The following is a 21623-nucleotide window of genomic DNA, read 5'->3' on the forward strand; positions in this document are numbered from 1 at the left end:
GAATTCTGGAGTGGGTTGCCATTTCCTTCTCCAGGGATCTTTCTGACAGGGATCCAGACCGGGTCTCCTGCGTGGCAGGCAGGTTCTTTACTGGTTGAGCCACCATTGTTACAATAAGCCAGGGATGGTGGGCCTGTTGGTAATCAGCCTCAGGGTGGCAGGGAAGTTTTCTGGGGCCATCAACCCCCGGGGTACAGTGTGGTGGGATCTGGGACCAGGCCAGCCTGACAGTGGGAGGGGCCCTGATTGTTTATTGACTCTAGGGCGAGGAATCGTTTTTTGCCATCTCTCCCCAAAGGAATCGCCCCAGTTCCTAGCCCGCTTCACAGGCTGAGCCTTCAGGAAACAACGTGAGATGTGGGTTTGTGTGCAGGAAGCTTATGGAATGTGTAGGGGACCCGCACCCATGGAAGTGAAGGCCAGGGAATTGTTGGGCTTGTATGCCATCACAACCACAGCCTCAGTTGGCCCCCAGTGGAGCTCCAGGATGGCCCTGCAGAACTGCCCCAGATGGAGGCCAGAGGGCAGGACGTGACGGTGGCCGAAGCCCTCCCTTTCTTTGAAGACAAGTCCCGGACGGGGAGAGGGGTGAAGTTGGGAGCTGCTAGCTTCCTGCCCTCCAGTGGCTGGGAATCCGAGTGCCAGTCCTGGCTGGGGGTCAGGTGGGGCCTGACCACACGCCCAGGACAGGGAGGGAGGGAGAGGTCCCTGCACGGGAGCCCCGAGGAGCTCTTCAGGCCCCACCTTTCCCTGGAGGCTCACCTGTTCTGCTCTGAGGGGGCCCATTGGAGCAGGCGGGATCAGATGTCCCAGTGCTCAGATTCTCATGCCCCTGGAGGCTGTGTTTGCTTCCCTTGCCCCCCAGCAGCTGCCCTGACTCCCGGCTCCCCAGTCTCTCTGTTCCCTGTTATGGGAGGATCTCTTGGCCCTGTTTCTGCCTGGAAGTTCTGGGTTCTGTAGGGGACTCTGTCCTCTTCCCTGGTCCTGGATGAGCCCCCGGGGTCACCGTCTTGGCTAAACCCTCACCCTGCCTCATTTTGCAGCACCAGCAGCCCCTCCAACTCCTCTCCCTTCACCCCACTCCAGCAGGCTCTTCGTGGACACCCCAGGGCAAGGTGGGAAAGGGGTCTCAGCTAGTCTGCTCACTTCTCTGCCCGGCTAGCCCCGCCTGGCCCACTGGGGACTTTGTGTGGCTCTCGCCATCTCTTGGGGGAAGCCCTGGGTGCCAGCTCCGGGAGCAGGCGGCATAGGGGCGCACCGGGCACATGATGGTCTCTGGCGTCAGGGAGGCCATTAGATGAGAGGCAAGGATGCTGGGGGTGGGGCCAGGAGGCCGCTTGGCCGTCTCCCGGGGTGGCTGCTGGCTGGGACGTGCCGCTTCCTTCTGTGCGAGTAGACGGGGTGGGGGTAGCGGGGCCGCTGTCTGCCCACAGCCTGGGCAGACTTCCTTCCTGGCCGTGCACAGCCCCTGTCTGGTCTGACGTCTCTGAGAACGCTGCACAGTTTTCTTTGGCCACAGCCAGAGTCTCCCCAGGACCACCCTTGCTTGCTCTGCTGGGCACTCGGCTCTGCAGCCACAAGAGTCTGGAACGCATGCCCTCGACCACCTCCTCCCCAGTCTCTGTTCCTGCCATTCCCTGGGAGACAGTTAAATGCAGCGCTTACAGGCAGACCCAGAGGCCAGCTCCTCTGCAGTCTTATCTCCCACATGCCAGCACCAAACCTCTCTGATCCCCAGTTTCTTCACCTGGAATGCAGAATAATAATGGTTGTTCTTGTTCAGTCTCCTAAGTCATGTCCAACTCTTTGCTACCCCACAGACGGCAGCACGCCAGGCTTCCCGGTCCTTCACTATCTTCCGGAGTTTGTTCAAACTCATGTCCATCGAGTCAGTGATGCCATCCAACCATCTCATCCTCTGTTGTCCCCTTCCTTGTCTTGCCTTCAATCTTTCCCAGCATGAAGGTCTTTTCCAGTGAGTCAGCTCTTTGCATCAGGTGGCCAAAGTATTGGAGCTTCAGCATCAGTCCTTCCAGTGAATATTCAGGGTTGATTTCCTTTAGGATGGACTTGTGATATTGGTGATAACGATATCTGCCTTCTAAGGTCTTTAGAGCAGCTCTGATCTTGAGTGTCCAGGCCCCCACCCTCATTGCCTGTTCTGAATCCTGAGGGTTGAGTGTACTGAGGGGCAAGGTGACATCATTCCTTGGAGGTACCCAGGGCAGCCTGGCACATAGTAGGTGTTCAGATAAGGTTGCCTCTTTCCCTTCCTCATCTCTGGGCTTCAGTGACCTCCTCTTGGTTTGAACCCCGGTGACATTTCCTGTCTACCAAGGTCATCTGCAATGTTTCTGCCCACTCTGTGCATCTCCTACATGACCCACATCCAAGGCCAATCCCCTGACGATGGGGACCATCCTTGCACACGGGGTGTCACCCCCACCTTGACCTCAGGCTCTCTGTCCCCAGTTGCTCAGATCTGGTGGCAGGTCTTCTCGTTGAGGTGGGAGATGGTGAGAGTAGCCAGACCTTCCACTGTTGAAACCCCTCGAGGCTGATGGAGCTGGGGGTCCCTCTCTTTTGCAGCATCAGCCTCCGGGAGTTGAAGACCATCTTGCCCCTGGTCAACTTCAAAGTGAGCAGTGCCAAGTTCCTCAAAGATAAGTTCCTGGTAAGTTTCATGGCTCAGCCTGGCGATTTTGTGAACCTGGGGTTATGCTTGCCTCCCCATGAAGCCACCGCACGCCTTCAAGCACTGTTGCATGGTGTGCTCAGGAAAGCCCTCCGCCTCCAGACTCATCCGTCTTAGTCCGGACCGAGGGATCATGTGAAGATCTTAGGCCCACGTTCTCCATCCCGACAGAGGATGTCATCCAGGAAGACCATGTTTACCGAGCTGCTTGGCTCGGAATTTTTCCATCAGTCTAACTTTCCTTTTCCCTCACCAACCCACAGCCTGTTTTTCTTTTAATAATATGAACACATGTGTTTCATTTGGAAAATATTATGAACGATTCCTTATGTAGGTTGCCAGGGAGGTGGCATTTTGTGTGCAGGCCCTGACAGTGGAGCTGTCGGAGTTGGCTCTTCTCTGCCCTTCGCCCCTCCAGCCCACCCTCCACCCACCCATCCTTCCTTCCATCCCTCCTTCCGCCATCATTTCATTTCTGTTCCTGTGTACCTAGGGCTGTTGGTAGATCTGGGGCAGGTTGTTCCATGAGTGAGCAGATAGCGTAGGTCGGGTGGGGCTCTTCTGAAGGGTGTAGGATGGAGATGACCCCTGGGCATCCTTTCTGGCCTTCACAGAGGTCCGGACTCTTGTCAAGGACCCCAACAGGAGTCCATCCCAGCAGTCCCAGTTGGAGGCTCTCGGGGCCATGTCACAGGATTCCTCAGCTTAGGAAAGCTCATTCATTTTGTACCCATGAATTCCCAGAAGAGTTAACCCATTTTATGGCATATCTGGCCATCTTTTGGCCTACCCCCATCATTTCAACTAGTCCAAGAAGGCAAAACCAGAGAAGGGTGGGGATTGAGAGAGGAGAGATGGGAGAAGCATTTACCACTGGCCACCCCGTAATTGGGATTTTGTCCCTTATCATGCCTTTACCAAGCAGGTTCTACGTGAATGTTACCTGGTATGGTTTCAGGGAAGTCCTAGTAGGGTAGTGGCGGTTCTCCCATTTTACAGAGGAAGAAACTGAAGTTCTGAGAGAGCTAAGTGAATTGGGACAAAGTGAAGCGAAAGCTGCTCAGTCGTGTCCAACTCTTTGTGACCCCATGGACTATATAGTCCATGGAATTCTCCAGGCCAGAATACTGGTGTGGGTAGCCTTTCCCTTCTCCGGGTAATCTTCCCAACCCAGGATCGAACCCATGTCTCCTACATTGCTGGTGGATTCTTTACTAGCTGAGCTACAATGGAAGCCCAAGAATACTAGAATAAGTAGCCTATTCCTTCTCTAGCAGATCTTCCCGACCCAGGAATTGAACCGGGGTGTCCTGCATTGCAGGCGGATTCTTTACCAACTGAGCTACTGGGGAAGCCATGAAGCAATTCAGGAGACAAGCCTTGACTGGAATTGAGCTCTATTAACTCTAAAGGCTCGGTACATTTTCTTAAAGTACAGTGAAAGTCACTCGGTCATGTCTGACTCTTTGCGACCCCATGGACTGTAGTCTGCCATACCCCTCTGTCTGTGGAATTCTCCAGGCAAGAATGCTGGAGTGGGTTGCTGTTCCCTTCTCCAGGGGATCTTTCCTACCTAGGGATCAAACCTGGGTCTCTTGCATTGCAGGCAGATTCTTTACCATCTGAGCCACCTGGGAAGCTGTGCTTTTTAAAAATGACCTGTGTGTACATACCCTATAAGTATGTCTAGATTTGAAAGTGTGTCCTGCCCCAAAAGGAGGGGTTCTGCATTATGCCTGTTGGAATTCTGGCTGAGACCCTTCCCTTTTGGGGAGTTGAAGGATCTTACCTGGGGTCCCTGGTGGGTATGTTCTCCAAGCAGAGAGGTTGGGTTAAGAGGAATCCAAGTTTGCGTTTAGCCAGTGTTGTAGCAGAGCTGGCTATTTCTGTGAACAGGGAGGAGGCATTCTTGTGGTGGACACCAAAAATTGTGTGGTCACTTTTTTTTTTTATATTTACAGGAAATAGGCGCACACAAAGATGAACTCAGCTTTGAACAGTTCCATCTCTTCTATAAAAAACTTATGTTTGAACAGCAAAAATCGGTAAGATGATTCTCCTTTTCCCCATTCATTTTTTGAAGGTTTTGATAGTCTTGTTTGACCTTATTTTTTTAAATTGAAGTATAGTTGATGTATAATGTTATATAAATTACAGGTATGCACTTTTTAAAGGTTATACTCCATTTATGGTTATTTAGGTTCCACGTGTGAATGATATCATACGGTGTTTGTCTTTCTCTGACTTATCTTACTTAGCGTGATACTCTCTAAGTTCATCCATGTTGGATATGGCAGTATTTCAAAGAAATAATGCAATATTTCATTCTTTTTATGGCTGAGTAGTATTCCATTGTGTGTGTGTGTGTGTGTATCACATCTTTATCCATCCATCAGTTGACGGACATTTAGGTTGCTTCTGTATCTTGCCAGTTATTAATAATGCTGCTGTGAACACTGGGCTCATGTATCTCTTTTAATTAGTGCTGTTGCTCCTTTTGGATATATATGCCCAGGAGTGGATATGCTGGGTCATGTGGTAACTCTGTGGTTAGTTTTTTTGAGAAACCTCCATACTGTTTTCCTGGGTCGGTTTATATTCCCACCAACAGCATCTGAGGGTTTCCTTTTCCCCACATCCTTGCCAGCACTTGTCATTCGTGTTCTCTTTGATGATGGCCATTCTGACAAGTCTGAGGTGATACCTCACTCTGCTTTTGATTGACATTTCCCTGATGATTAGCGATGTGGAGCATCTTTTCCTGTGCCTGTCGGCCATCTTTACGGGTAAGACGATTCCTAAGCAAACGATCAGCTGATGCTTCTGTTTCCCCTGGGTTTCGAAGTCTGTCCCGTTCCCAAGAGACCCATGAGAAGCGTTCAGTCTCCCTTCTAGTCCAGGAAATATACAGTGGGAATGACAGTGACGCCCTGTTTTCATCTGTTAGATGGGCAAAGGTCTTGAATAGGATAGAAGTTGAGGGGACAGGGTGGGGAAATGACCATCTCCTACCTTCTTGGTGGGAATGTGAGTGCCTGTCAGTCTGATTGGAATTCAGTCTGAGACTATTAAAGTAAAAAGGTTCAGCTAACTCTACTGTGTCAACTTGTTCTGGAAGGAAATTTACCAAAATATTAATAGTTAACTACCTCTGGGTAGAGGGATTATGTGTGTGTGTGTTGTTCTTTTTACAGTGTTGTTCCCATAATGAGAATGTTTTTAATTACAATAATGTGCTATTTTAAAATAAGGATGTGCCTGCATTTTGACCTGACAGTGGCATCTGGGGGCTCTGTTTGAGAGAAATGAGAGCACTGAGGCCTAGGGATGTATCACCAGGCCGCTCATTGCAGCATTACTCATGCTGGCCAAATACCTGGGAGCCATCCGAATGCCCCTCAGGAGAGTAACAGCCGGGTCAGTTATGGTCCAGCCATACGATGGGACGCTGCAGCTGATTAAGAAGCCTGAGTTCATTGGGTTTCTGTCCTTCTGGAGGGCTGTTGATGGTATTTTGTGAGGAAAACCAGCAGCAGAAATGAGGAGCCAGGTCTGACTTTTGGGTAACAAACAGTAATCCTCCTGTATACGTTTGCATGTGCTTTTATGAACAAGGAGAAGAGTACACACACCTCACACTTAATGTTGATTTTCTGCATGTCCTGGAGGGATTTGGGAAAATGTACCGGCAAGATAATTAAATTTTTCTTTGCATCCCTCAGTTTTCTTCAGCTTGTTCCAAGAAGCACGCTACTTTTGCAATGAAAAAAAAAGTCCCATTAAGCATAAGACATAAAAAGGGAGGTGCTGGTGCAGTGCACGGAGCGCTGTGCCTGCGGGTGGCCGCTGCTGTTGGGACAGGGTTCTGCAGGCGGCCGAGGTGGGTCCGGAGCAGAGAATGGGTAGGACTCTGTGTGATCTCGGGCCAGCCACTGACCCCTCCGGCCTCAGTCTTCCTATCCGTGCAGTGGGGGTGATGAGTCTCACACCACCGGGCTCTGGGGAAGATGGCCGCAGGGCCACACCTCTTGATAGGCGACCACTGGCTGTGGGACCTCGACGTATCTGAGGCAGAGAAATGGAAGAAGCATTTCTTGTCTGCCCAGATTGGGGGAAAATACATGACTGTATAGAGTAAAAGACTGAGTTGCAGTGTGTTCACTTTTTTACCCATGTAGTAGTTAGTGCTTGGTTTGCCAAGTAGAGTAGAAAGAAATGGTGGACTTTGGGAGTTGAAAGAGTTAAATTCCAGCCCCCAGGTGGTTTGGGGGGAAGCCGTCTTGCTCCGTCACTCAACCTCCTCTATAAAATGAAAGTATTAAATTAGGTCATCAGTTATACAACTTTTTAAACTATCCAACCCCCTCTTCTTTTTTATATGAAACCTTAATTAAGACAATTCTGCTGCCTAAAAGCTGATCAAAACACTTTTTAGATTTAAATCTGCAATTTTCATTTATAATCAGTTCTTGAGAGCAATGAAAATGTTGTGATAATAGTATATAAACGAAGTCCAGAATAATGACAATTGCTGTCTTAGGCAGTTGACCAGGACTGAGAAAAAGTTGATTCACTCAAGATAAGCAGTTGCAAAAAAACAGTACTTATCATTTGCCGTGACATTTCAAGCTGCTGTCTCATCAGATGGAAGGCAGGCAACGCTTAGGAATACGTTTTTGCATAAAAGCTGTCGTACCTGCCAGTACAGGCCACCCACTGATAGTCTCCACCGTGATCAAATTCCACGTAAGAGAACTTTTCACTGTGGTTCTTTTTAAAGCGAATGTTTGTATGTTTGAGAGGGAGAAGGGAGAGAAATTTAAGTCAAATTTCTGCATAGTCCATGAGTCCTAGATGGCCAGTATTTTTTGGGAAATGTCTGTACCTATCAGAGGTTACCCCTGGTGGCCAGAATACCACGTTCAGCTGGCATTCGGTTGGTACTTAGCCTAGTGGTTTAAATGTTTTTTCCATCCCAGTACTAACCAGGTCCGACTCTGCTTAGCTTCTGAGATCAGATGCAATCAGGCGTGTTCACGGTGGTATGGCCATAAACTAAATGTTTTTTTAAATGAATTGCCTGTATTTAAAACTTGGAAGATTTCTCATTAATATCCAGATTTTTTGCTTCTCTTGGGAAAAAAATATCACGTTCTGGCTATATTTGGCAACCTGTGAGTGGAAGGAAGAATACTTTCTGGTTTGTCCTAGCCCTGCCTCCCACCCCCATGCAGCAGCTCTCTTTACTAATTTAGGGGCCAGGGTCACCTCCCTGGTCCCTAAGACTTTTGGGGTCAACAGCCTCTTCTCTCTTTCATTGGCAGCTACAACTGTCCTGTCTGGCCACTGCATGTTTTAATTCAGTGACTTGGAATTTGATTAACAAAGCCCCAGGCTCTATAGATAGTTACTGGTCCACTTGAGAAGCCTCGCTGCTCTTGTGTATGTAAATGCCTCTCCCCCAACTGTCAGCAGGCTTCCCTTGCGGCTCGGCTGGTAAAGAATCCGCCTGCAATGTGGGAGACCTGGGTTCCATCCCTGGGTTGGGATGATCCCCCGGGGAAGGGAAAGGCTGCCCACTCCAGTATTCTGGCCTGGAGAATCCCGTGGACTGGATAGTAGAAGGGGTTGCAAAGAATTTCAGTTTCACTTTCCAGCTGTCAGCATATCATTTACTTCCCGAGTGCCTCGCTGGAAGCTCAGGGCAGAGAAAAGTGTTACCTTGGTGCTCTTAGGGGTTCAGCTGGTTTTCTTGGGGTCCTTGGGGTGACAGAGCGGTTCATGATGGTTGGTGATTCCCAGACTTAAGTCCAGGGAGTGGAGTCTTGCTTATCAGTAGCTATAGGTTTCCAACTTGAAGTTGCCAGTTCCTCCTCCTGTCTAACTACCTCCTTACATTGCTGCACTCAAGCCTCGAAGCTTCCAAAAGTTTGGCAGCAGCAGGAGGATAAGAACTTAAAATTTCATGTATGTCCTCCCTTGGGAGAGGGATATATCTCAGACTAGGTTGTAATAACGGTGTTACGAATAAAAGATCACAACTAACATTTGCTAAGTGTAAACTCTATGTCGGGCACTGTGCTATATGTCTTACATGGATTTAATTCTCCTCAAGACCCTGAAGGATAGGAACTCTTACAATCCTCATTTTATGGACCGAAGATGCTGACACTCAGCGAGGTCACTTGCTGGAGGTCAGGTGGCTACTGCAGAGCTAGAGCTTCAGTTCTCCTTTGCTCAGCTTCACTGCCCACCCACTGATACTTCTTTTTATTTTTTATTATTTTAAAAATACTTACTGTTGCTTCCATGTCCTGGCTATTATAAACAGTGCTGCGATGAACATTGGGGTACACGTGTCTCTTTCCCTTCTGGTTTCCTCAGTGTGTATGCCCAGCAGTGGGATTGCTGGATCATAAGGCAGTTCTATTTCCAGTTTTTTAAGGAATCTCCACACTGTTCTCCATAGTGACTGTACTAGTTTGCATTCCCACCAACAGTGTAAGAGGGTTCCCTTTTCTCCACACCCTCTCCGGCATTTATTGCTTGTAGACTTTTGGATCGCAGCCATTCTGACTGGTGTGAAATGGTACCTCATAGTGGTTTTGATTTGCATTTCTCTGATAATGAGTGATGTTGAGCATCTTTTCATGCGTTTGTTAGCCATCTGTATGTCTTCTTTGGAGAAATGTCTATTTAGTTCTTTGGCCCATTTTTTGATTGGGTCATTTATTTTTCTGGAGTTGAGCTGTAGGAGTTGCTTGTATATTTTTGAGATTAGTTGTTTGTCAGTTGCTTTATTTGCTATTATTTTCTCCCATTCTGAAGGCTGCCTTTTCACCTTGCTAATAGTTTCCTTTGTTGTGCAGAAGCTTTTAAGTTTAATTAGGTCCCGTTTGTTTATTTTTGCTTTTCTTTCCAATATTCTGGGAGGTGGGTCATAGAGGATCCTGCTGTGATGTATGTCGGAGAGTGTTTTGCCTATGTTCTCCTCTAGGAGTTTTATAGTTTCTGGTCTTACGTTGAGATCTTTAATCCATTTTGAGTTTATTTTTGTGTATGGTGTTAGAAAGTGTTCTATTTTCATTGTTTTACAAGTGGTTGACCATCAGCAGATGAATGGATAAGAAAGCTGTGGTACATATACACAATGGAGTATTACTCAGCCATTAAAAAGAATACATTTGAATCAGTTCTAATGAGGTGGATGAAACTGGAACCTATTATACAGAGTGAAGTAAGCCAGAAAGAAAAACACCAATACAGTATACTAACACATATATATGGAATTTAGAAAGATGGTAACAATAACCCTGTGTACGAGACAGCAAAAGAGACACTGATGTATAGATCAGTCTTATGGACTCTGAGAGAGGGAGAGGGTGGGGAGATTTGGGATAATGGCATTGAAACATGTATAATATCATGTATGAAACGAGTTGCCAGTCCAGGTTCGATGCACGATACTGGATGCTTGGGGCTGGTGCACTGGGACGACCAGAGGGAGGGTATGGGGAGGGAGGAGGGAGGAGGGTTCAGGATGGGGAGCACGGGTATACATGTGGCGGATTCATTTTGATGTTTGGCAAAACTAATACAATATTGTAAAGTTTAAAAATAAAATAAAATTAAAAAAAGAGAGGAAAAAAAACCTTACTGTTTATGTAGCTCTGCTGGGTCTTAGTTGCGACGTGCAGGATCTAGCTCCCTGACCAGGGATGGAACGTGGGCCCTGCAGTGAGTCCTGGCCACTGGACCGTCAGTGGTCCCCGTTGGGGGGGTGTGTGTGTTAGTTGTTCAGTCGTGTCCAACTCTTTGTGACCCCAGGCTCCTCTGTCCATGGAATTCTCCAGGCAAGAATACTGGAGTGGGTTGCCATTCCCTCCTCCAGGGGATCTTCCCGATTCAACCTAGAGATGGAATTTGGGTTATTGAAGCCAGATTCTTTGCCATTTGGGCCGCTGGGAAGCCCCTCCCATTGATACTTTTTAGGTTTTTAAACTTTTGTGTTAAGGGAAATTTCAAACATAGACAGGCAGAGATAATAGCGTAACAAACCCCTTTGCTTTCAGTCTGGTCCTTTCTCTGTATCCCAAGGGGCTGGTTCCTACAAAAATGTTCTGCCTCTGCGCACAGGCTTCTGGGGTTCAGAAAGTGGGGTGACGAGACAGAAAGCAGGCAGAGGGACCGGGAAGCTGGGGTGTGTCTCCCGGTCTTTGCTGGCTCTGGAGTCACCTCTGAAGTAGAGGCCCCCGTCCTTCATCCTGGCTCCCCGTGTGGCTGGAATGGAGTGGAGCTTTTTCTCCACTTCACTGCGTGGCGAGGAAGGGGCTGGCTTTAAGTAAGGACCACGTGGAGTGAAACACTCGGAGGGGAGTCACAGGTGGCCTTCCTCCAGATGTGGGGAATCCAGTCTCGGGGTTTGGGTTTGAGAGGATCTGGCCTTACGCCCCAGTTGACCCAACGATGTAAGGGCCGAATGAGTCCAGATGGCAAACAGCATGCCCTCCCTAAAATCCTTCCTCCTTAAAGAAAAAAAAATAGCCATGCTCTAAATCAGGGATTCCCCAGCCTCCGGGGTCTGATGCCTGATGATCTGAGGTGGAGCTGGTACAGTAGTAATAGAAGTAGAGTGCACAATGAGTGTGATGTGCTTGAATCATCCCGGAACCGGCTCCCCTCCCCAGTCCTCGGAAGAATCGTCTTTCACAAAACCGCTCCCTGGTGCCAAAAAGTTTGGGGACCGCTGCGGTAAATGACATGTACGTGAAAGGAAGTCCTTCTAAGTCTTTCTAAAAGAGTGACTCCTAACCTTTTTTGGTGACCTACCTCTTTGAGATGCTAATTAAAGCTACGGACCATCTTTCCAGGAAAAGGAAAAAAAAAAAAGTACACTCACAGACTTCTGCAGACCTCCTGAGGCTTCCCAGGGGCCAGTGGCTACCTTTTCTAGAACACTGATTTTCCACATGTCATCCTGGAGCACAGGCTGTTTGGCAAGACGACGAGGGCATCGAGGGCAGGAGTCGTTTTAAATTGTTAGCATTTATAACCTGCCGGGAGCTGCATCTGTGTCCTGAATTACTCCAGTGCTGATCCAATCACAGTGGCGTTAGAGACTGTTCCAGTCATGCTGCCTAACTGGAAATGGACGCAGTGTGGGTGTGCATGCATGTATGTGGCATGTGGGTGTTTGTGCATCCATGCCCATGTGTGTGTAAGATGCCTGGCCAGGGAGCTGGTGCAGTGGCGGCTGGGGGCGGGGGTGTCCCCGCTCCTCCTTGGTGGAGGGGCTCGCTGCCCCTCATCACAGCTGCAGTACAAGCAGGCCATGAAGCCTTGGACTAGAGCTCCTCGCTGCCCCTCATCACAGCTGCAGTACAAGCAGGCCATGAAGCCTTGGACTAGAGCTCCCGATATTTTTCTTTCTCTTGAATTCAAGGATGAGCAATGAGCCCATTGAAATATTAAGGATTGGAAATGTAGCTGTGAGGGTGCAGAAAGGGGTGTGTATTTTCTGCTGGGCGTGCCAGTCAGGACACCTGTTTAGAGAGGACTCTGGTGAATCTGTGAACAGTGATGTGCACACCCTGTGTCCAGGTGCTTTCCCACCCAGGAATCCACCCCGCGGAAACGCTGGCACAAGTGGGCGAAGACAGATACATGGGAACATTCTGTGTAACGCTGGATCGATGAGCAAAAAGTTGAAGGACAGACATGGAATGCAGTGTGGGTTTTCAAAGTAGTGAGGCAGGGTGATTTGAAGTTGCTAAATAATAGCTAAAGCGTGAAACAACAGCAAAAAAGTTGGAAGACATAGATGTAACATAAGATGATAAGATATAATTTGATAAGATATAACTAATGGAATATCCGTAAAATGAACTCAAGGTGGAGAACTGCCAAATTATTATGAGTGATTGCTTCTCAGGAATCAGGCTGTGAAAGAGGCGAGGAAGACTTCCACCTTTTGTGTCAAGATGTAAATATTTGAATATTTACAAGGCACATAAACGACCATGGTAATTTAACAAAAACTCTGTTTATTTTTGTTGTCTTGATGTGTCTAATTTTCTTGTTTTGTGTGTGTGTTCTATTTTCTGTTTCAGATCCTTGACGAATTCAAAAAGGATTCTTCCGTGTTCCTCTTGGGGTGAGGCACCTTTGCTGGGTTGTAGTTCTGGGCGGCTGTGCCAGGCATGGCGCCCTTGTGGGTCCTCCCAGCCCGGCCCCCTGACCTTCAGGAGGTCACCTCTCTGGCAGGCACTGGTGTCCACAGAGACAGGGTCCCCTTGTTGGGGAACTGACTATCCTGACACTCAGTTCAGTTCAGTTGCTCAGTTGAGTCTGACTCTTTGCGACCCTGTGGACTGCAGCACGCCAGGCTTCCCTGTCCATCACCAGCTCCCAGAGCTTGCTCGAACTCACGTCCATTGAGTCACGGACTCCAGTCAATCCAATGCCACGAATAAATGTGCTCGAACTCACGTCCATTGAGTCACGGACTCCAGTCAATCCAATGCCACGAATAAATGTGCTCGAACTCGCGTCCATTGAGTCACGGACTCCAGTCAATCCAATGCCACGAATAAATGTGCACAGCAGCAGGGCTTGTGCAGTGTTGGGAGGATGGCCCAGAAGGTCCTGTCGAGAAGCCTGCTTGCTTCAGGACGTCCTGGTTAAGCAGGTTGAACCGAATTAAAATGAGTCGAAGCACATAAAGTGTTTTATGTGGTGCGTGGCAAGGCTCATAAATAGTGGTGATGGTATGATGGCTGAAACGTAAGTGCTGCAGGACTTGTGAGGCCCTTTACTGAACTTCCTGATTCCCCAGGTGGGAGGTCTGTAGTGAGCTGTGTCTCCCAAGCCTGTCTCCCTGGGAGAAAGGTTTCCTGTGGCGTAACAGCACCTAGAATGTGATTTGTGGCCTGCTGACCTGGGCCTGCTTTTCAGAACCAGCCCTCATTGATGAAGATGCCCTGGCAATTGTTCCTCTGTTGAGTTCTAAACCAGAAACCCTGAAAACTCCAAAGTATTCATCCATCTAAATGGATCTGGTTTGTTTGCAGTGTTTTACTGAAAAGATCAGTGTTGGACCATGAGGCTGTTAAGAAAGAAGGTTGGAAATACACTCAGAGACAGCAGACTTTTGGACCCTGAGTGTTTAGTAAAGGGAGAAAACTTAAAGCATGTTTTATCTCCTGTATTTAAGAAAAACACCCTCCCACCCACACTGCAGATGCTCAGGGAAAAGTATGCGTTTCCCCGGAGAGCCCTGTTTTACAGGACGTACCTCTTGTAGCCCTCACGGTTGCTTGGACCAGCGAGGTTCTTGGTCCAGTTGAGCACCCTTTCCAGGAGGCCAGCAGCCTGCTGGCCAAGGAGGAATCTCCCTTTTCTCAGGCTGAAGGATTCCCTGTCTCAGGCGGAAGATTCTCCCAGCAGAGGCCCTCCACTCACTCCCTGGCCCTGGTCTTGCATATTCCAGCAGGTTCTCCCTGCCCGCCCAGAGTCGGGGCTTCATCCAGGCCCCTCTCCTGCCTCAGAGCAGGCTCTGGGGTCACTTCTCCAGCGTTGCCACCCGCTAAATGCACTCCACGGCCAGCCCCACCCTGGCCTCTGCTGTCCTGCCCGTCCTCCCTGCCCCTGTGGGACCAGCTAGGGGCAGCTGGGTGTGGATTCCAGCGCCTGATTCTCCTGGGTTGTGGTGTCAGGGCCCCTCTTTGCATCCTCCTGGGTCAGGGGTGTCATCTGGGTGACTTTGTCTTCCTGTCGGCCAGCCCACACCTGACCCCATGGGGCACCGGTGGGGGGCTCAGCTGGGTGCCCAGGTGCCCGGGTGTCTGCTGGCGGGGACCACCTCCTGACTGCTGACTGCCCCCTCTAAACACCATCTCTTTCCCCGAGGGCAGCAACACCGACCGGCCAGACGCCTCTGCTGTCCACCTGCACGACTTTCAGCGGTTTCTCTTGCATGAACAGCAGGTGAGGGGATAGCAGGGCGGGGGCGCTGGGTGGGCGGGGGGTGCTGTGCCCGCAGTTTGTTGCCTTGTTGGCACCTGCCATCAGGAAACAGGAATCGTCTCCCTGCCCAGCGGCGCCTGGGGGCTGAGGCTCTGGAATGAGGCTGGCCTTGCAGCAGCCCCTTCCCCGGGCGCAGATGGAGGAGGGGTTGATGGGGATACTGCGGGGCGGGCGGGGCCCTCACCTGCTGGCTTCTGCTCCCCAACTCCGGCTTGTCTCGGGGGGCCCTTCCACGGGAAGCCATCCCTGGCTCCGGGAGGATGGGACTCAGGTGGACGAGCCTGGGGGTCCTCTGAGGGATAAGGCAGAATGCTGTCCTCAAACAGGTGACCCGTGGACGTCTGTTAGGGTGTTTGCATGTGGGCCCCGAGCTGGAGTCTGAGTAGGAGTTCATGTCGGGCAGTGGTTTTTTATGGGGCCGTCCGGGCAGGCGCTGCACACTCAAGTCAGGGCTCCTGGCATCTAGTGTGGGGAGCCCAGGGCTGTTGTGAGGCGACCACACCCCACGTCCGCCCCATTCCTGCAGCAAGGAGTTCCCCAGCCCTGCGTGTCAGGAGTGCCTCAGCGGAGACGCCAGCTAGAGTGAGAGAAGCCTGCTGTCCTGTCACGGGCTGTGTGACCTTGGGCAGGTGGTTCGACCTGTCTGTGCCCCGCTTTCCTCCTCTTTGAATGGGATGAGAGCCCTACCTCTCAGAATTATGGGGTTCAGAGAAGATGGTGTTGATCTTTGTATGTGTGGGTGTGTGTGTACATACATAGTCACGTTGTCTATTCAAAAATGTTATTTCTAATCACTGGAGTTTCACGTACTTTTATTCTCTTCAGTTGTTTTTAAAGATTTTAAAAGCCTTTATTGAATTTTTACAATACTGCAACTGGTTTGAATTTTGTATTTTTGGGCCCTGAGGCACGTGGGATCTTAACTCCCTGACCAGGGATTGGACCCTCACCCTGTGTGTCAGAAGGTAAAGTCCTAACCACTGGACTGCCAGGGACGTCCCCCCTTTTTTTTTTTTTTTTAATAGACTTCTTAAGGGCAGCCTTAGATTCATAAGGATATTCAGCTCATTTGCTTTAAAAAATACTTTGTATTGTAAAGCATCTCAAACATACGCAAAAGTAGACAGGCTGGAATCATAAACTCCCGTGGACCCATCACTCAGATTACAGGATTATGAACGTTTTGCCACCTTGATTTCATCCCTCTTCCATCCCCACACCCATGTGTCTCCCTTCCCTTCCCTCCTCCTTCATTTCTTTGCTGGCAAATTCTAATGGAAACCCCAGACTCTGTATCATTCCATTTGTAAATACTCCAGTATGTCTCTCTCGTGAAATGGAGTTTTTTTTTTTTTTTAAACAAAACAGGACAATAATACTCCTGTTAACACCTTTCGCAACCAGCACTAACTTCTTAGTGTCCCCACCCATCCGGTGTTCAGATGTCATTGGTTTTAGGGAGAATGATGAACAGAGACACTTGGGTGAGGCCGGCCACAGGAAGGTCCAGGCAGAGCGGGTAGCAGCAGTGGTTCATGATGAATGGTGATCAGGATGCTGGGGTGCATGGGAGTGACCAAGAGAAGTCTTACCCACCTGGGACTATGACCGAGGGCAGGTGAAATGAGGGGATAGATGAAGTCTCTTGGACCCAATTACATGTAAAGTGCTGAGCTGCCCAGAGATTGAAGCAGAGAGAGAGGCACCCATGCTGCCTGCTTTTCTCCGTGCTCTTCCTTGCACTGAATTACTCCCTGAATTTGTAGGGAGATGTTGGAGTTAAGTGGTTAAACTCCTGGACAACTCACCGTGTATCCTGGATCCACCGCCTCGTGCAGGGTAATGATATTCCTGGGACAGTCCCATGCTTTCCCCACACTGGCCCTGTCACTGGGCTGCCCTCAGAGGTCAGGGTCACGGGCCAGCAGCAAAGTGCAGGGAGTTAGGATCCCACATCTGGGAGCTAGGACGCAGGCAGCCTGCATGCACCCATGTGAGTGTGCGTGGCGGGAACGAGGGGTGAGGCCAGGGGTGGGGCCCGGGCCGTCAGTCTGGTGGACTCTGAATGTCTCAGCCCCCGGCGCTCTGTGGGACGCTGAACCGGTGACCCAGGGCCTGGAGGCTCATATGTGAAATAATCGCTGCAGCACTTGGTGTGTGAGTTAACAACAAATTTTTTAGAAAACACTTGGGGCAAAATGCAGTTAATATGAAAACTTTGAAAACAGCCTTCTGTACTTTAATAATTGCTCTCCTAGGAACTTATCCTAAAGAAACGACAGCAGCATTTTTTTTTTGGAGGTAAGGTGTATTTAATACAATCAGAAATATTTCAAGTATAATTTACATGAAATATAACTTGGAAAATATAAATGCTATGATGCATATATTTTAAAAAGCTTTATGTAAACCTCATGTCAGGAAATGCCCATTCGTTATTGAAGAAGGAGGGCAAAGAGATTATATACAAAAGTATTTTGAGGGACTATCTTATGCTTCATTAAAACAAAGGTTCAGGTTGTTTGAAGTAATTAGTTAACAGATAGGAAATCTACAGAAAAAGAAAGCAATCAGAATGATATCCACCAGATAAGATTTTGAATATTCCTTCGCTCTGAATTCTTTGCCAGTTAAAATCATTTTCTAGATCACTCCAGTTTCCACGGTGAGACTTGTTTACATTCGTTATCGAAACTAATGACGACATTTATTATTTTGGTTTCACTCTCCTTTTGGCGTTTTCACATTTCTTCCGACAGTCCATTATGCAAGTTGTTTGTTCTGATCTCCCAAGAATTCCTGCTAATACTACTTCCCACTCCAGAATTAGTCAGAACCCTGAAGTCTCTCATCATTCTTAGAGAAAAAGAAAAATCTAGTAGTCTCTTTCTCAGGTAATGATACTTCTTCAGGGCTGTGCTTTTTGTCATCTGTCTCTTCAGTAACATCTTCCTCTTCTGAACCTGCTGTCTTGGAAACTAGGGTCTCCCTGCCAGGCCATCTTCCCAGGTTTTACTGCTTCAACTCTATAGGTCTCTTCCTCTTCATCTTTGGCGTCAGACTCAAAAAAGGAAAATGTGAACCCACCGGTTTGTTCACCCCAAATCATCAGAGCTGTAGGGTCCTGGACCACCTCAGCTTTCTCTCCATCAGGGTCCACATTCCAAGGTGTGTTGTCTTCCTTTACACTGGTATCTTTTACAGTCTGGAATATTTGTTTTAAATCCGTAGCAATGTTATAATCCTATCACTTATGGCAAATAGATGGGGAAACAATGGAAACAGTGACTGACTTTATTTTTGGGGTTCCAAAATCACTGCAGATGGTGACTGCAGCCATGAAATTAAAAGATGCTTGCTCCTTGGAAGAAAAGCTATGACCAACCTAGACAACATATTAAAAAGCAGAGACATTACTTTACCAACAAAGGTCCATCTAATCAAAGCTGTGGTTTTTCCATTAGTCATGTATGGATGTGAGAGTTGGACTATAAAGAAAGCTGAGCGCCAAAGAATTGATGCTTTTGAACTGTGGTGTTGGAGAAGACTCTTGAGAGTCCTTTGGATTGCAAAGAGATCCAATCAGTCCATCCTAAAGGAAGTCAGTCCTGACTATTCACTGGAAGGACTGATGCTGAAGCTGAAACTCCGATACTTCGGCCACCTGAGACGAAGAACTGACTCATTTGAAAAGACCCTGATGCTGGGAAAGATTGAAGGCAGGAGGAGAAGGGGGCGACAGAGGATGAGATGGTTGGATTGTATCACCGACATGATGGACATGAGTTTAAGCAGGCTCCGGGAGTTGGTGATGGACAGGGAGGCCTGGGGTGCTGCAGTCCATGGGGTTGCAAAGAGTCGGACACGACTGAGCAACTGAACTGAAGGTTATAATACGTTTCTTTAGACACTTCAGGTAGTTTCTCAGCTTCCTCCCTTTTCTTCTTTTGTTTTGCTTTACTTTCTTTGGGTTTATCATCTTGCCTTCTTTCATAAGTGGCATGGTCATGCCTCACTGAATCATAATGTATGATGTCCTTAAATTTCTTTGCAGCTACTGATTCTTTGTAGAATTGCTTAAGCTGATCTGCAAATGCTCTGCACAATATTCAGGGCTTTCAGCTTTTCTGCAGCAAGCTCTTCCTTCTCAGCAGTTTTCTTTTCATTTATTTCTTTCTGTTCCTCTTCATTATCACTTTCTAGAAATCGGGAGTCAGTGCCAAAGTGAGACTGCAAATTCATGAGCTTCTGTCCAGCTGTGCCCTCAAATTGAGGTTTAATTCTGAACCTGTTATTGTCATCTTCAGAACAAGATTCCTCGTCATCACTGCTGTCAAAGAGCTCCCCAGAGGCTCTACCCCTTTTGCCAGTTCCTCTCCTGGGTGGCTTTGCTCCTGAGTGACTGTCTCCTCTTTCACTTTCACTACTGGAACCAAAGATGATGTGCGTCGGCTTGTCCTCTGGATGACCGTCCAAATTTGCCAGAGCATTGTGAACCGACTTCTTTTGAAGTTCTTTGGCTTTCCGCCTTGCCTCTAAGGCTGCCAGACCTTTCTGATTATCTTCAGCATGCTTATCCTTAGCACTGACACCTGATGAACTCTTAACAGAAAGTGGGAAGTCAGTGTTGCTCCCCTGGGAGTCTCTCCTTGCGAAAACCTCTGGTGGTTTCTCAGGGGCCTTGGAGCTGCATAGATCAGGCCTCCGATCAGAGCCCTCTCCTGACTTTCCAGTCCTGTGGCAAGAGTCTTCATCAAGGCCTCTGCTGCTAGTCTTAGCACCAAGACTTCTTATCTTTTAGTGGCAACAGACTAGAAATAGGATTCCTGCTTCTCTTTTCTGAACTGTTAGGGGACACCTGCTTTGTGACCCTGACTCTCAAAAGAAGCCTGTCTCTTTTGAGGCTGAATTTGGTTTGAGTCATTTGCCTCCTTTGCATGTTGGAAAGGAGTCTGTTCACTTGATGGGCCATTAGCACACAGGGACCATTTTTCCATGGACATGTTCCTGGGTTCCTCAAGTTTCAAGGAAATTTGATCTTTATTAATATTGTTAGAGGCGACACTCTCTTGCAAGGATTTTTTTTTTTTCATTGATTCCTTTCCATAGAGACAGCCCACTCCTTTGAAAGCCTGAAATTTTGACTTTAAGGTATTTTCCTTTGGGTTCTGTTTTCCACATGGGTTCTCTTTTCCTTCTAAAAGAGAAGCCACAGTCTCCTTGGGATGACTACCCTGCTGGCCTCTGCGGAGGTCACCTGGAGTCCTTTGGCTCTTGGAGGCCCCGTCACGCTTGGCAGTGGTTTCCTGGCCACTGCTCTCAGTCTTTTCTTTTGGAGCCTCCTGGTTACCACCAGCCGACTGTTCCAAATCAGCCGAAGTCAGATCCACACGGAGACAGTTTTCCATCAAGGTGTTATACTCCTTACGGCCTTCAGACTCAGTTGATTCTGATACGGAATCAGCGTCTTCACTGCTACTGGTCTCAATCAGAGATTTACAACTAAGAGCCTTAACTCTGTGACTCAGGGCTATCTCGGCTTTGTTTTTTCTTTTTTGTACTTTAATACAGTCATCAGAAAGATCCTCCTTTTTTTCTGTTTTTCAAATGAGTGTTCTTGTTCATAGACTTTTCTATCTGTGAAAAATCCACACTGTTTTTGATCTTACCAGAACTTTTTTCATTGCAGTGATTTCATCTGTATCTCCTGAATCAGAGTCACAACCATTTTCCATAATGTTATTTTCACTGTTGAGGCAAGAGACATTGTTTCTGAGGCCTAAACCTGTTGAAATGTGAAATTTGTGAAAATCAGATTTAAAATCATCCCTTACAACTTCAAAGGGATCATTTTCAAATTCATTGGAGGACCATGTCATTTTCTCTGTTTTCCTGTCTTGCAATCATTAGTCTTAATTCATCTTCAGAATCAATATCATCATCAAATATGCTATTTCTGTTTTTGGTAGTTTCTAAACCAGAAGTCTGAAAAAATACATTTTAAAATTTCTGACAATCATCATCAGTTGTAGAGGGTGATTTAGGAGGAATGGGATTATGAGGTGTGTTTTGTGCAAATCGTTGTATTAAATGCGGACTCTCCGTTACACTGCTTGGTTCTGATCTCATGGTTAGAGACACAGCGGAACCCTCATTCTTCTGCACTTGTATTGTCTTCTTGGCAGGGCTGTGAAAGGCAGAGAGTTATCACTGTTTCGTACTCATAGGATCATTCTCTCCTTCCGGTTCCCAAGTGAGGTTCGGTACAGGGACAGCATTTGTGAAATCCTCCCCTATCTTCTTTAAGTTGTGGCAGTATTTTGAGGGATCATACTTTATGATTTTACATTTACACTCATTCATTACATGAAGGACAGGGAAGCCTCTTCCAGTTTTTGTGCCTGGTACTTCTGTTCCTGGCACAGTTTTCACGGGGAAATCCACCGTCTTCATCTTTTCTAACAAGTTGGTGTGATGGCGGCATTTTAATAGATGTGAGGATTTCAGAGAACCCATCTGAATTTCCATCTGGGGGCTGGTCAGGTGGGCTGCAGTCCAGCCCTGGGAGGGACAGGTGACATGAACTGACCCGAACCTGATGTGTGTGGGTTGGTCTAGGACTCACTGTTGGGTCAGCTTATTTAATGACATGAAGCCTCAGCTTTCTTATTTATTTAACCGGAGAATAATGTTATACGTATCTCCCGGGCTTATGTGAGTTCAAAATGAGCCACAAGGTTGAGGCTCAAGGTTGAGGGCAGAGCCTGGCATGCCGCCCCTGCCCAGCGCAGACCACCTCACCGCAGTTGCTTCTCTCCTCACAGTCTCATCATTGCCATTATTGCAGTTGCCCAGCACAATACCCCATGCCACAGAGACACGTTTTTTTCCTTTTCTGGCCATG

The 21623-nt window shown here is 48.0% G+C and overlaps 1 protein-coding gene and 1 pseudogene across 1 annotated transcript in view; one reads left to right on the plus strand and one right to left on the minus strand.

Moving 5' to 3' along the window:
* Nucleotides 1-21623, plus strand: part of PLCG2 (phospholipase C gamma 2) — a 157785-nt gene that overhangs the window by 76634 nt on the left and 59528 nt on the right. The window contains exons 6-9 of the mRNA XM_019979736.2: nucleotides 2590-2674; nucleotides 4657-4740; nucleotides 12805-12848; nucleotides 14608-14680. Coding sequence (XP_019835295.2) covers nucleotides 2590-2674; nucleotides 4657-4740; nucleotides 12805-12848; nucleotides 14608-14680 — 286 coding nt within the window. The remainder of the gene's footprint in view (nucleotides 1-2589; nucleotides 2675-4656; nucleotides 4741-12804; nucleotides 12849-14607; nucleotides 14681-21623) is intronic.
* LOC109572708 (nucleolar protein 8 pseudogene) lies at nucleotides 17430-21622 on the minus strand (annotated as a pseudogene).

The sequence above is a fragment of the Bos indicus genome, chromosome 18 (genome assembly GCF_029378745.1).
Source record: "Bos indicus isolate NIAB-ARS_2022 breed Sahiwal x Tharparkar chromosome 18, NIAB-ARS_B.indTharparkar_mat_pri_1.0, whole genome shotgun sequence".
Taxonomy (NCBI): domain Eukaryota; kingdom Metazoa; phylum Chordata; class Mammalia; order Artiodactyla; family Bovidae; genus Bos; species Bos indicus.